Source organism: Mesoplodon mirus (assembly GCF_964341445.2).
Source record: "Mesoplodon mirus genome assembly, chromosome: 15".
Taxonomy (NCBI): domain Eukaryota; kingdom Metazoa; phylum Chordata; class Mammalia; order Artiodactyla; family Ziphiidae; genus Mesoplodon; species Mesoplodon mirus.
The window spans coordinates 74,621,062-74,636,641 of record NC_138991.1 but is presented as its reverse complement, the minus strand read 5'-3'; the positions used below and the strand labels follow the sequence as shown (position 1 = coordinate 74,636,641).

The following is a 15,580-nucleotide window of genomic DNA, read 5'->3' as shown; positions in this document are numbered from 1 at the left end:
TGTCCTTAAGATGGCTATTTTTTTTTTTTTTTTTTTTTTTTTTTTTTTTTTGCGGTACGCGGACCTCTCACTGTTGTGGCCTCTCCCGTTGCGGAGCACAGGCTCCGGACCCGCAGGCTCAGCGGCCATGGCTCACGGGCCCAGCCGCTCCGTGGCATGTGGGATCTTACCGGACCGGGGCACGAACCCGTGTCCCCTGCATCGGCAGGCGGACTCTCAACCACTGCGCCACCAGGGAAGCCCAAGATGGCTTTTTACTGCCCCTCACTGATTCGTTTCCCATGCATTCTGGTAGGTTTAAAGAAGAAACAAAACAAGAACGTGCCAACTTTCAGTCTTGGAAACATGAAAAACACACATACATACACACACCATCCCAGACTTGAGCCTCAAAACACCATGAGGCAGTGTGGTGAAGAACTTAAATCAATTAGTATATTGGGGCTTGGACTCTGGATAGAAAGTTCAGATTTACAATTTAGCTCCTTTAGCATTCAGCAGGCATCGGCTCTGGTGAGTCTGGGCAGCAGAGCAGTTAATGTAAGTTCTTCAAGACTTCTGCAAGAGAAGAAGGATATAATCGCTCCTCATGGAGCTTCTTTGCAGGGCAGTAGTTCTCACCTTGAGCCTTTATCTGGAGGGCTATTTAAAACAGGGGGTACTGATTCCACAGGCCTGGGGCAGGACCTGAGAATCTGCATCTCAGATTAAGTTCCCAGGTACTGCTGGAGCTGCTGGTCTGGGGACCACACTTTAAGAATCACTGGCATATAAATACAATTAAAACTGCATTTTAAGAAATACCTTTTTTTCTAGAGGCAGGAGTTTCATCTCAGGCAAGGTGTCCAACCCACCGCCTCATGTGTCTCATCTTTCAATTATACCCCAAAGATTAGAAAACATACAAACACGTGTAGTCCCATGTTACACATACATTATGTTCACAATGTTTTTGTTCACAGTTTTTGCTAGCAGTAAAAACTGGAGCTATGTGGTAAATGGAGAAGCAATTTAAAGCTAGTGACATTTTTAAAACTGCATTTTAAGAAATAGCTTTTTTTCTAGAGTCATAGAAACAAATTCATTTTAATCGTGCTTTCTGTGTTCTCAGTGAATTCTAACCAGTGATCGATAGGTCTACAGATTTACCTGCATGCTGCAGTCAATCAATTTGATAAAAACTTGTCTGGGTTCAAAATCATTATGATTTTTGGACCAAGTCCATTTGTATGTTAAACCAATGGGACTCAAACTTCAACCAGCATCAGAATCCCCTGGGAGGCTAGTTAAACTATTACCATCAAAATACTGAATCACTATGCTGTATCTCTGAAACCAATATAACATTGTAAATCAACTATACTCCAATTAACAAAAAACAGAAACAAAACAGATAACTGGGCTCCATGCTGAGAATTTCAGGTTCGTTAGGCTGGCATAAGGCCTAAGAATTTGCATTTTTAAGAAGGTGCCAGGTGTGGCTTCTGGTTTGATCCCCTGAGTAGGTCTGTGCCTGACTAGGGGTAGAGGAACTAGTTGAGGGGAGCGGGGCTCTGCAGGGTGTTAGCAAAGTCAGTAGAAGGGACTGACTAAGCATGAACTTAATTTTTTTTTCCCCAGCAAAATGAAGAATAAATCCCTTCTCCAAGAACCTTTGCATAAATTCTTCTACTCAACATAATTCAAGTTCAGCAGAGCGACTGCGACATTCAACCCAATTGACTAAAATAAGATTTTATCCCCTGTAATAAACTACCTGACCTTATCATTTTTGTCTACAAGAATAACATATAACATTTTTGTATTTAATTTCTATAGTACCCGGTCATGAGCTTATTTGTTTACTTGGTTGCAAAGCATAATTTATGGAGTTTGGCAAGTATTTACAACCTGCAGAAAGTATAATGAGCAGTCTGGAAATTGTCTGAACTTAAATTCAAATCTTTGCATTTTGAACTTCATAGTAACAGCTTATTTTTGTAAGCAAAGTAAAATTCAACTTGGTATAAAATAACAGACTTATTTGCGGAAATTTTTAATGACGGTTGCCTTTCAATCTGATGTACAGTGACTGTGCTTGCAGTTTGCTGTGTAGCGCCAGCTGTAGCTTAATGAAAGACATCTGAACTGCTTTCAACACACCAGGGACAAAACCCTCCCCAACTAGTTGTATCCCAAGAGAGAAAAAAGTACATCAGAGAAACTGAGTTGCTTTTCTAACTAAAGAAGTTTGTTACAATATTTGGTATTATTTGTAGGGTTTATGGTAAAACAGTGGGCAGAGAGATGAGTAGGATTCAGAGGAAAAGTTGTATTACACACAGTTTAGAAAAAATTGGGAAATATCTCCTTCATGCGGCTGCTTTTTCATAGATATTTTAAGTTATGTGACCAAACAGACGCACCTATTACCCAAATGCACACTGGGTTTGAGGGAAAAGTGCCAGCAATTTGTTAGCAATTTCTTTTAACAGAAGGTTTTTAAGGAGAGGAAATGAAAGCTGAATTTTCTAACTGGAATGACAAGAAGGATTTAGGGAAGCAGAAAATAATGATCTAAATTGGAAAAACGCCAAGACACCAGGGTTACAACCTCCAGGCTTGTCATGGATTCTTAGCAACAGTCCCATTACATCCTGAAAAGTGACTCTAAAAATAACACCATGGAATCCCAGACCTTTTGGACTATCACTGAATCACATTTTCTTGGGCTTCTCGTCCAAAGATAATTCTCTTAGCTTTTCTTTGAGCTAAACTGTAAAAAACTTGAGGGTTATACCTATTCATCACCTAGGTTAGGATTTATGGATTCAGTCAACATAAAGACCTCAATAAAACAAGTATGTATTGAGCATCTACTAAATGTTGGGCACTGAATATTCTAGATGTCGGGGATGCAGCAGTGAGCAGAATGTTGCCTTCATGGGCAGGGAGGAAGGCAGTAAATTAATGTATGGCATGAAAATAGTGGAAGTGCAAAGAAGATAAATACAGCAAGATAAGGAGTTAGGATGTGCTGAGGGGAGATGATACAGGAAGCTAAAGTGATGTTCCAGGAGAGATTTGAGAAATGTGAGGGAGAATTCACTGCATGTAACTGGGGAAAGAGTATGTTCCAGGCAAAAGAAACAGCACATGCAAAGTCCCTGAGGCTGGAAGGAAATACAAAGGAGGGAAGAGGGAGATGAAGGCAACATGAGGAAGTGAAGTGAGAAGGGATTCTTGTTGGGCCCTGTGAGCCTTGCAGGGTTCTAAGAAGCAAAGTGATGTGACCTGAATTACATTTCAGAAACATCCCTTCAGCTACAGACTGCAAGGGGCAAGGCCAAGGTACAAATGCCAATTAGGGGGGGAAATGGTATTGGTCTGGAAAATGCTATAGTGATGCTGGTGGTAGAAGCAGCTAGATCCTAGATACAAGAGTGTTTGTTAGTGGACCGATCAGGACACTGGAGGAGGGTGTTTGCAGACTCAGCAACTGGAAGGATGTGGGTAAGAGGTTTAGATACTGTTAGACATTTATTTCGTAGGGAAGAAAGGTCTACAGAATTGAGCTCAAATCTTGTAAAGAGGTAGAGTGGCAAGGCAAGCTTGTTTACTCTTTAAGCAGAGGGGGTGATTGAAGAAAAGACAAGCTGAGCTACAAAGATGTCTTTTATACTGGTGACATCTTATATTGAAAAAAGAAAAAGCACAATCATTTTACTGTCCTGGGTGCTGTGAAAACATTTTGTATTTACTCGAAGGCTTAACTGTAAGAAAGTCAGATTTCATGTCAAATTTTATTGATTCTTAAAACACCTCCTTGAAATAAGAAGAAAAAATACCAGAGAACACTTTTAGGAAGTGGATGAACAAACAAAGCAAGATGGCTTTCTCAGAGTCAGGAAAGATTCCACGAGTAAAAGTTGGTCCTCCATGGAGAGGACATGAATTGAAGGTTGGCCCATCTGCTTGGATTAAATGTTTAGTTAAGTGTATTTTTCAGAATCATTGGACTGTAAGTATCATAAAAGCCTGGGAATTAAGAACAGACTCAACAATCTCAAATAAATACTCCTAAGCAAGTTCTGTACTAGAAACCCTCTTAAAACTTCTATTTCACTGGTCAGACCAAGACTTGTCAGATGGCATAAAACAAGCAAAACACTCTGACCACCCAGGGAATGCCAAACCCTTACAGTTAATAAGCTATTTTCCAACATGTTGTATCTTTTTGATCTCGCTTTGCACGCTTACCATGAGTTACTTACATTTGTTTCCATACCTGTCTATGTATGTAATAAAAATTACATGAACCAGTGAAATATGCTTGTGGAAAGAAAGGGGGTTGTTGTTTCTTTCAATGAATATTTGGGAAGATTTCTTTAAAGGCAAGTTGCTAAAATTTTTTTCTCAAGCTCGATGTAAATAAGACAACTAAAGGATTAGGGAAAGAAGTCATGCAGTTGTAGGATTCTGTATTTTGATTGCTCCATGTGTGTCTTTAAAGTCTCACTTGTACTTTAAAGAAACCAAACTGGATTATTTCAGGCAATGCATTATGGGTGAAGTATAGGCAGAAAATACATCAACCCCTGTGGTACATATCTACAATGGAATACTACTCAGCCATAAAAAAGAACAAAATAATGCCATTTGCAGCAACATGGATGGAAGTAGAGATTATTATACTAAGTGAAGTAAGTCAGAAAGAGAAAGACAAATACCATATGATATCACTTATATGTGGAATCTAAAATATGACACAAATGAACCTATCGAAGAAACAGAAACAGAATCATGGACATAGAGAACAGACTGGTGGTTGCCAAGGGGGAAGAGGTTGGGGGAGGGGTGGCGTGGGAGTTTGGGGTTAGCAGATGGACACTTTTATGTATAGAATGGATAAACAACAAGGTCCTACTGTATAGCACAGAGAACTATATTCAATATCCTATGATAAACCATAATGGAAAATAATATTAAAAAAAGAATGTATATATATGTATAACTGAATCACTTTGATGTACAGCAGTAATTAACACAACATTGTAAATCAACTATACATATTTCAATTAAAAAGAAAAACTACATCAACCCCCACCTACAGACCCATACTGAATGCAAAGACCTCGGCCCTAACGTTAAAAGATGGGTCAACAATTGAACCACATTTATATACTTCAAGTTAAAATAAAGCGTTTAAGGTCTGTAAGCGTTATTTTTAAAAATGATGACTTGCTTGAAATAGAGACACAGATGTAGAGAACAAACGTATGGATACCAAGGGGGAAGCGGGGGTGGAATGAACTGGGAGATTGGGATTGGCATACATACACTATTGGTACTAAATATAAAATACATAACTAATGAGAGCCTACTGTATAGCACAGGGAACTCTGCTCAATGCTCTGTGGTGACCAAAATGGGAAGGAAATACAAAAAAGAGGGGATGTACGTATAGCTGATTCAATTTGCTGTACAGTAGAGACTAACAACATTGTAAAGCAACTATACTCCAATAAAAATATTTAAAAAAAAATGACTTGCGTTAACTGACTTTTGTGATAAAGTGACCAGAATACTGCTAGCTAAGAGGACAGAGAGCATATTCCATGGTCCCATAATTCTACTCTAGGCTCCTAAGCTGTACTCAGGTGAAAGTGACGCCACAGGCTGAGTCCCAAACACCATTTCAGGCACACTGGGAAATCTTTACATTTCTCACTTGATCTAATTTATGAATTCTGCCATCATTTTGATCTGTGGTAATTACATCTGTATTTTGTATAAATCCTCTCACTTTGATGGTTTGTGTGTTCTGTTAGGGCTAGTAACATATATAGAGGCATAGGAATAAGGCAGTGGTGATGGGGAAAATGTCAATGCTGGAGGTGATAATATTATGATCTGGATGCAGACAGTTAAGTTTTGAAATCAGGAAGTAGGCAAGATTATCCACACATGTGTACACATAAGTGAAAAATTTGTTCAATATCTTCCAAGTATCAATTAACCAAAAGGACATGCTCTAATAAGCATGGGCTGTCTAGTTTGGACAGTGAGATTAATATTTACATATTACACTATTAATGAATTATAAAATTGTAACTAATAGTTCCCAGAAGCTGAAACATTTAGTTTATTTAATAAGAGCAGGGTCAAATAGTATTGAGTTTGAATTAAAAATCCAGTACAGAATTATTTTATAGTCCTACTTGTTTGGCCAGCTAATCTTAAATTCAGTGGAAATGCTACTGCAAAAACACCCCAAATCAAATCTTTAAGTATAAACTTCCACCTGGAACATACACATATATACCACATACTCATGAGTATAGGTTTCACACCATGACTTTTAAACAAAAGGAACCAAGCCTGACAACAATCAAACCATGGAAAGTAAGAAGATTATGGGCTTACTGATCTGAGCCACCTTCCCAGGACTGTACTTGCTCAGGGATGGGGTGGGGTGGACAGTATCACTCGGGAAATCAGAAGGCCTGAGCTTTAGGCTGGACTCTGGCCTAGCCTGTTGTGTAACTGCTTGGCTTCATTTGCCACATCTGACAAATGAGGTGGTGGGAAGCTCTGCTTAAGTTCCATCTCCAGCTCTAAAATTCTAGGACCCTGTGATCAGCATATCAGGCACACATTGAGGGCTTTGGATGAGAAAGGCCGTGCACTAAGCACTTTCCATGTAACAACTCGTAATCTATACAACAATCCTAAGAGCAGGCATTTTGGTATTGTTCTTATTTTACGGATGCAGAAGGTGACGCTCAGAGAGGCCAGTTGCATGTCTCAGTCACACAGCTGGGAAGAGAAAGAGCAAGGATTTAAGCCCAGGCAACCTGGTCCCAAGGCCAGGTTCTTAAGCTTATAGGAGTCATACTGTTTCTTGTAATATGACGCATTGACAAAACCCAGGGCATACTGGTCTACAGAACTGTGTTTTTGCAAAACTTCAGGCAGCTAAATATCTCTGTCTGATTAACAAGTTTTTTCTTCCTGGGTGGTCAGCATGGACTTCTGGGATTGAATGTTGTTATTGCAAATAGCAACCAGAAAGACCTCTGTAGCAAATAACTTAAGTGTGAACTCTAAGAAACGATGCTTGTTTAGATCAGCAGGGTTCAAGAAACCATTCAAACAAGGTGTTGATCCGAGCACAATAATGAAAGAACTTGAAGGCAAAATCTGTTTCCCCAAAGCAAGGTGATCTGGGAAAACAGCATGCAACCAACCAAACCACCACAAGGACAGAAACAACGGCTCTCATTTCACATGGAACATCCATTCCTGGACCCAAAGCCACAGCTGGGAGCTTCTCAAACTTTACTGCACATATGAGTCACTGGGGGGCCTTGTTAGAAATGAAGATTCTGAATCAGTAGGTCTGGGTGGACCCAAGACTCTGATGTGTAAGGAGCTCACAGGTGAGGCCTATGTAGCTGGAATGTGGACCACACTTTGTGAGTGAGGGTGAAAGAAAGATGGTCTTGGAATCTGCAGAACTCAATTCTGTACCCATTAGCTCTGGGCCCAGGGTTAAATCTTCTCATCTCCGTTTCATCAAATAATCTTACCTATATATTCCCTTCAGGCTCTAAATTTCAACATTTCTAATGATGACCTTTCTCATTCGACCCTGCACTGAGCTTCTACTTGCAGGATCAATGGGAAAATAAAGTGCTCCCCTTCCCAATCCCCTAAAGCCCCGTTTCTGCAATGGTAGAGCAAAGGCTCAGGCCTCTTCACACATATTATGCAAAGATAATGGGCACTCCATCCACAGGTAAAACCACCCTGAAGACAAATGACTTGCAGGAAAGTGATTTAAATTTGAAACTTTCTACTTTGGCCAAAATCTCTTTGAGATTCACTTGCCAGGGCAATAGTAGGCTGTTTACAGTATTATGATGGATTATAACCCAATACTTTAATAGCTGATGCCGGGGGTGGGGGTAGATATCTTAATCACATAGACCTGCACTGTCCAACAGGGTAGCCATTAGCCATATGCAGCCACTGAAATGTGGCCCATCTGAATTGAAAATACACATCAGATTTTGAAGGCTTTGTATAAATAGAAGAATGTAAAATATGTTAACTGATTTTATATTGATTTCATGTTAAAATGACCTATTGGGTTAAAATACGATATATTGGAATTCAAAAAGACACATGCACCCCTATGCTCATAGCAGCACTGTTTACAATAGCCAAGACATAGAAACAATCTAAATGTCCATCAACAGATGAACTGATAAAGAAGATGTGGTAGATATATACAATGGAATACTACTCAGCCATAAAAAGAATGAAATCATGCCATTTGCAGCAACATGGATGAACCTAGAGATTATCATACAAAGTGAAGTAAGCCAGACAGAGAGAGACAAATATCATATGATATCGCTTATATGTGGAATCTAAAATACTGAAATTAATTCAACCTGTGGCTACTAGAAAGATTTAAACTACATCTGTGGCTTGCATTATTTTTCTACTGGGCAGTGCTACTACTCAATGTGTGGTTCTCAGAGCAGCAACATAAGCATCAACTGGGAGCTTGTTAGAAAGGGTGAATTTGTCCTCACCTCAGACCTACTGAATCAGAATCTGCATTTTTACAAAATCCCAGGTGATTCCTGTGTACATTCCAGTGTGAGAGGCTCCTACAACATAACACAATAGGTGTTCGGGCTCTTGGCATACATGAGGGACATGCTAAAAGGGTATTGTGCTTGCTGAATTTTCTAGACCAACATTCCAACAAGGCAATGGAATCATTTTTTTAAATTTAAATTAAATTATTTTACAATTTAAAATATATATTACAATTATACATGAAAAATTATGTGCACCACATATGTACATATGGGGGGGAAGGGAAGGAGGCTGTTTCACAGAGGATACCTTAGTTACTTCTGAATTTTCAGCCACCATGTATGTGAAACTGATGTTCACCAGATCTGTACCACTGCAGACACAAACTACCCGCCCTTCTAGGTCATTTTCTGATTTTCCAATAGCTTCAAGAGCAGCCAAAATTTTGGGATCCTATTGAGGTAGACAAATAGGAAAAAATACATTAGATCACAGAGCATGGCAGAAAGATGGTAAAAATAAACTATGTTTGATGTAAAAAACATACATTAGGGCAAAAATTTATTTTTTTTTATATCTAAAAATGCCCAGATATCTGGCATTATTCTAAAACTCCTGGAGGTAAAATCTTTAACACTACACATGACTGAAACTCATTTGGTAAGAAAAGTATTATAAAATTATCGGTTTAGAAGACTGGGAGGGAGGGTCTTTCTTTTGATTTCTGGTTGTAGTTATCTGAGGACCCAGACGATGGCAACAGGACAGAAAGGCTCTGACTGGGACCTACTTGCATCCACAAAGGTCAAAGGGATCTCTCACAGAGAACAGTCACTGAGGATTCAGGCAAATATGCAGGGCATTGCCACAACCAGCAACTACAAGTTACTCAAAAATGAGATTAAGTCTTTCAAACCGTCTGGACACAAAGAGTGAGTGTGTGCACCTCTAGGAGCCCTGGCATCCTCATCTGGAATGAAAACTGTGTAAGTTTACCCTAATTAGCAAAAAAAAAAAAAAAAAAAAAAACAAACAGTGGTTTTGTCCTCCACAAGAACTCACGGGGAAATGCCAACATGGTTACACAGAGATTGTAACTAACATAAAAGAGGGTCACTAAAGAATAAAAAACAAAGTGAGGAACATAATTTCGTTTTGCACATTTAAAAACTTGCAGGGCTGTTATGGAAAAGGGGATAAATACTGTGCTAAAATATTCTAGGAAAAAACATCTTTTAAATTCCTAGCACCACTATGAAAACAGCTTCTTATTCAAACAAATCAATCACTGTGAAGAAGGCTGATTTATGCGCTCTTTCCTTCTTTTTTCTCTCAGAGGCAAACTGAGCCTTCAAGGTGAGCTAATGATGAGATTTCTAAACTGTGTCGGTTCTTCATTCCCAGCTGATTATTGGGGGGCAGTAACGGGCTAAACAACATTCTGTGTTTAGTAGACCAGCAAACACCAATCACAGGTACCTTTGGTGTGGCTCCCAGTCGAACACTGTTGATGAGAGAACATTCTAGAACTTGTCCTTCCTGCAAAGAGAGCATTTAGCATAGCAGTGAGCCTAAATTCTGCCAGACCTATGGCACAGACAAGGTGACAAATGTTTGTGATGATGAAGGCAATGCTCACTAGAGTAAGGCAGAAGCGGGATTAAAAACAAATAATAATAATAATAATAATAATTTCCAGCAGTCAGAAAGTCAAGGCCCCAGACATTCCATTTCAAATATATGTATGAATGCAACTTTGAATAATTATTTATAAAATGTTTATAAAATGTTACTTTTATACATGTAATAACATTAATACTGTATGTATATTATTAAATATATGTGTGTACATGAAATAGTAAGTGGGACTATGCTAGCTTTTATATAACTCTGATTCTACTTTTTGTAAATTTTACCCAAAGGTTCATGAAATGTGTCATTGTGCTGTGTGTTAAGGCCTGGGGTGTAAAAATGCCCTTAAATGCCCCCCTGAGACTTCAGCTTGAACATCTCTCTTCTGGGAAGCCTTTCTAACTCCCAAGACTTAAATCAGACTTGCCTGTTTAAGCTCGTGTAACAACCTGAACTTCTCTTTCACAATTCTCAATGACTTGTAACTTTTTTCTTTTTTTTTTTGGATGTGTGACTTTGATCCTAGGCTGGAATCTATGAGGATCACATCCTTGATCATCAATGTATCCCCAACTCCTAGTACATGTTTTTAAAAGTCTTGAATGAATGAATAAGCGTAGGGTCCATGCCCTCAAGAGGCACTCCATCATTTGTTGAAAAATGAAATGCCTTCACCCTGAGAGCAAGAAGGAACAGCTTGCTCTTTCTGAGACATACCTTGCCTTCACTTCTCCAGGTCAGAAAGAAGCCAAATTCATCCACTTTGAAGAGGCAGTTGGGTTCAAACACAAAGGATTCCTGTGAAAAAGAAATGTGTTGATCTGCATGACTCGCACCATTTTGAATCTAATAAAAATGCAAATATCTTTTAGTCTCTAAACAAAAGAAAAATGTATCTTGAATCTAATGACCACATTTCTTATTATATTATGTAATGTTTTCATTTTGAAAATTTCTTGCATTCATTTTTGCATTAAAAGACTGATCAATTTTATACAGCATCTTCGTTTAGGGTAGTTTTAAGAACAAAACACACTAATGTTCTGAAGGTCACAGAGGAGAAATTTGCTCTAAGATCTTGGAAAAGAGCTCCTGGAAAGAAGAAAGACTCCCAAGTTCCAGCCACCTGGTATCCCTCCACGCAAGAGGAATTGTTGTTGGTCTCTAACAAAATGTCAGAAATCAGGAGATAATTTTTTTTAAGTCACTGATTTATTTTATTATTATTATTATTATTATTGTCTATACAATTCAGCATTCAGAGGTTTACGCAGATAATTCCTGAGCTTTTTGCTTTTATATTCAACCTCACTTGGTGTCCCATAAACCAGGACTTAAGCAAGATTTTAAGCTACTCAAAGTGTAGTCCTGGGGCCAGCAGTTTCAACCTCACCTGGGAGACTGACTGAATTGGCAGAATCTAGGGCTCCAGGCCAGACAGACTGAATCAGAGTCTCTGGGGTGGGAACCAGAAATCTGTGTTCCAAAAAGCCCTCCAGGTAATTCTAATGCTCACTAAAGTCTGAGAACCACTGCTGTGGACATGAGGAACTCTGTTGAAAACTACAGAATCAAAATTCGAATCAAGATGGATGTTAGCTAAATTCAGGGGCCCCAGAGCAGCTAAGTTGTATTTGCCAAAGGATTCCTGGTCTTTATTTTAGCAAGAAAGTAGCATTTTTCTTAAGAATGCCAGGAAAGTTCTATGTCAATGGAAGCAAAAGGGCATTCAGGGAATGAATCAAGATACGTTCTGCCCTCTGTTTGCATTACATCAAGACTTGGCACCCATGTGTCAACAAATCCACTCATCTTCTAGTGATCTAAAGAACTTGTCCTCCTAGATAATTACAACCCTGCTATAGAGAACCTGCCTGGCAAACAGGAGCAGGGTGTGACTTCAAACAAAGAGCAATTACTGGATTAAGATTTTAACTGTAGTCCAGGCTCTCAGTTTCACCCACCAAAACACATCTTTCCAAATTCCAAGGAAGCAGCAACATTCATCAAGGTAACTCCAATGTCAAGAGACTTGGCCACCTTAACGTGTCAGAATTTAGAGCACCAGGGGCCCTGAACAAAGCCAACTTTTAAATTTATTTGGGTAGTTTTTGGACAGGTGAAGAATTATCATAGTTATTTCAACTCTGTACCAGGTTCGTGTTTAGCACTGTAGTCACAGAGATGAGTAAGACGAAGGAAGGAGCATAATGTGACCTTTGCTTTTGGAATCAAACCCCGGTTCTGCCACTTATTATTTACCTTCTCTTGCAAAGACCCTTTTTAAGTCTCAGAATCCTTATCTAATAAAAGGAAGTATTTACACCCACCTTTTAGGGAATGAAATGAGATGATAAATTTAAAGTACCTTTTTACCATGAATGTGAATCACATAGTTACAGTTCAGTAAGTGGTAGCTACCATCCCTCACGTGTAGTTCAGGTTTATATTTTTGGTAGCAAATTATGATCAACGTGAAATTGCCAATATGTGATGTCTTTGACCCACAAAAATACACTTTTAGATGGTTCAACTTTTTAGAAAAGGCTTGACCCAGAAGTTGACATTTCAGATGGGTCTTAGAGGATGAGCAGAAGTGATCCAGGTGAAGCAGCATGGCAGGCATGTAGGCTTTACCTGCCAGTGGGGACTTATGAGGAGCCGGTGTGGTTAGAACATCTTAACGGGATGGTAGGGGATGAGACTAGACACGTAAATAAGGCTAGATAAGAAAGGTGTTGTACGTCATACAAAAAGGTATTGAACTTGAACCAAAATGTCTTATATCATTACTGACTGAGAAATGAGAATAATCAATTAATTAAACTATGAGAATGAACATATTTTAGAATACTTCCCAAGTAATATCCTAACAGTAATAAAGAATTTTAGTGTTCAGAAGTATGACCTAAAGTGGTGTTTACAGAGTAGATCCACAATGAATCAGCTACCATCATTATTATTTACTTATGTGCACCCTATCCAATTCCAAATAAGGATTTGAGATGATCCAGGAAATATACATGACAAATAAGAATGATTTTCCAGCTTATTTTGAGGTGGAACTTTCAGTTCCTTGGCCTTCTTAACTGCAAGGAGTTTTTTCTTTCTTCCTCTCACAATTACTTAGTACTCTCAGACCTTACCATCGCCACCTGGAAATTTGGATTCCTAAACATCCCACTCTTGGACCCTTCCATCTGATGCTTTTTAGCCCCTAGCTCTACAGTCCTCACTCTCCTGTATTAATTTGACTTCTTGCAACTTCCTCTTCATTAACCCTGCCAATCTCTCACTAACCACCAGACTTGTCCTCCTTTTACTTCCATCCTTGTCTAGCTTATTTCCATGGTCCAATATTACAATCACTCCCTCACAGACACCCTCAACTCCTATGTCTCATTTTCTGTTTTCTTGGCCAAAAACTAAGTCCACCCTGTCCATTTTTTTATTGCTGAACTTGATGAAAGAAAACCACAAAATTGGATTGTCTGGCTTTGGTTTAAATTCAAGATTATCAACTTCAAAAGGATAGTCAACATGACTTTCAACCTTGTAATTCTTTCTTAAAAGGGGCTTCCCTGGTGGCGCAGTGGTTGGGAGTCTGCCTGCTAATGCAGGGGACACGGGTTTGAGCCCTGGTCTGGGAGGATCCCACATGCCATGGAGCGACTAGGCCCGTGAGCTGCAACTACTGAGCCTGTGCGTCTGGAGTCTGTGCTCCGCAACAAGAGAGTCCACGATAGTGAGAGGCCTGCGCACTGTGATGAAGAGTGGCCCCTGCTCACCACAACTAGAGAAAGCCCTTGCACAGAAACGAAGACCCAACCCAGCAAAAATAAATTAATTAATTAATAAACTCTTACCCCCAACATTTAAAAAAAAAAAAAAAAAGGTTCCCCACTCTTTGAAAGGACTATCTCATTGCTTCTTCTCATACCCCTTTACTCCCAGCCAATTACTGGGCTTCACTGATTAAAGGAAACTCTTCAGATGAGAACTTTCTCCATCTTTCCTCCTAATAAAGCACGCTTTCTCCTATCAAAGGTCAATCCCCCCACTTCTGCTCCAGATTCAATCTTCTTCCAGGTTCCATCCTCTTTCACCTACACAAGGATTTCAGTCTTCTGTTTATTACCACCCAATACTCAAATTTTTTCTCTATTAGATCATTCTGATCAGCACACAAATATGTCCTAGCCGTCAACACTTCCTCCTTCATTTACTCTCTCATCCCCTTTCAGGGCATAATATCTTGAAGAGTCTTTCTCTAGCCACTGTCTCTACTATCTCCTTTCCCTACCGTCTCTGACCAATTCCATCTGCCCTCTGTTTCTATCACTTGCTAACATTTCTCTGCCAGGTCCACCACGACTTATGTTCATGCTGCCAAATGCAGTGCACGCATTTCTTTTCTCCTTTGATTTGATCTCTGAGAGGCTGACTATTCCCTTCTTTTGGAAACTCTGGAATCTTGATATTCTGACTGTGTTCTGTTCCTTTAAGTTCTTTTCCTTCTACACCCAGCTTCTACATGTTCCACAGGAATTGGCTCTGGGAATTCTCATTTCCACTATGTTCCTAGACCTCCTTTAACCCCAGGGCTTTAATACCATCTATTTCTTGATGACTCCCAAGTTTATAACAGCAGTCTTCTCTGAGTTCCCAATTCAGACATCTAACTCTCTACCTGACATCTCCACACAGATGTCTCAAAACTAACACATCCATAGCTGAAGTCTTTACTCCTCACCCTTATCTCTCTAAGCCTCACTATCACAAGACTTTCTGGGCTCAATAAATGTCACTAGTATCTATCCATTTACTGAAACTGAGAGTCATCCTTCTTTTTTTCTTTTTGGCCACACTGCTCAGCTGGCAGGAACTTAGTTCCCTGACCAGGGATTGAGCCTGGGTCCTCGGCAGTGAGAACACAGAGTCTTAACTACTGGACCATCAGGGAATTCCCCTAAGAGTCATCCTTGACTTTCTAGTCCTGATTTCATTTTCATAGCATTTTTCATATATATCCATTTTGCTTCATCTCCACTACTACCACCTTGGTCCAAAGCATCACCATCTCTCCCATGGACTGATCTTCCCACTTCTACTCTTTCTTTCCACAGCAGCCATATTGACTCTCTAAACTTTTAATCAGTTCACTAAAGTCATTTAATAGATCCCCATAATATTTAGGATAAAATCCAAACTCCTAGCATGGCCTAAAAGGTCCTGCATAATCTGGGTCCTAGAGACCTGATCTCACACCACTTTCTGCCTTTGTGTTCCCTCTTGTTCATTACAACCATCAAGACTCTTTTCCTTGAACTTCTTAAATTCTTCTAGCCTCAGG

General features: G+C 39.4%; 1 protein-coding gene across 1 annotated transcript in view; it reads right to left on the bottom strand.

Moving 5' to 3' along the window:
* The window catches only part of PLCB4 (phospholipase C beta 4), a 432,769-nt gene that overhangs the window by 129,485 nt on the left and 287,704 nt on the right, over nt 1-15,580 (bottom strand). Inside the window, exons 5-7 of the mRNA XM_082644421.1 lie at nt 10,945-11,025; nt 10,075-10,134; nt 8,905-9,048 (exon numbers count right to left, since the gene is read on the bottom strand). Coding sequence (XP_082500547.1) covers nt 8,905-9,048; nt 10,075-10,134; nt 10,945-11,025 — 285 coding nt within the window. The remainder of the gene's footprint in view (nt 1-8,904; nt 9,049-10,074; nt 10,135-10,944; nt 11,026-15,580) is intronic.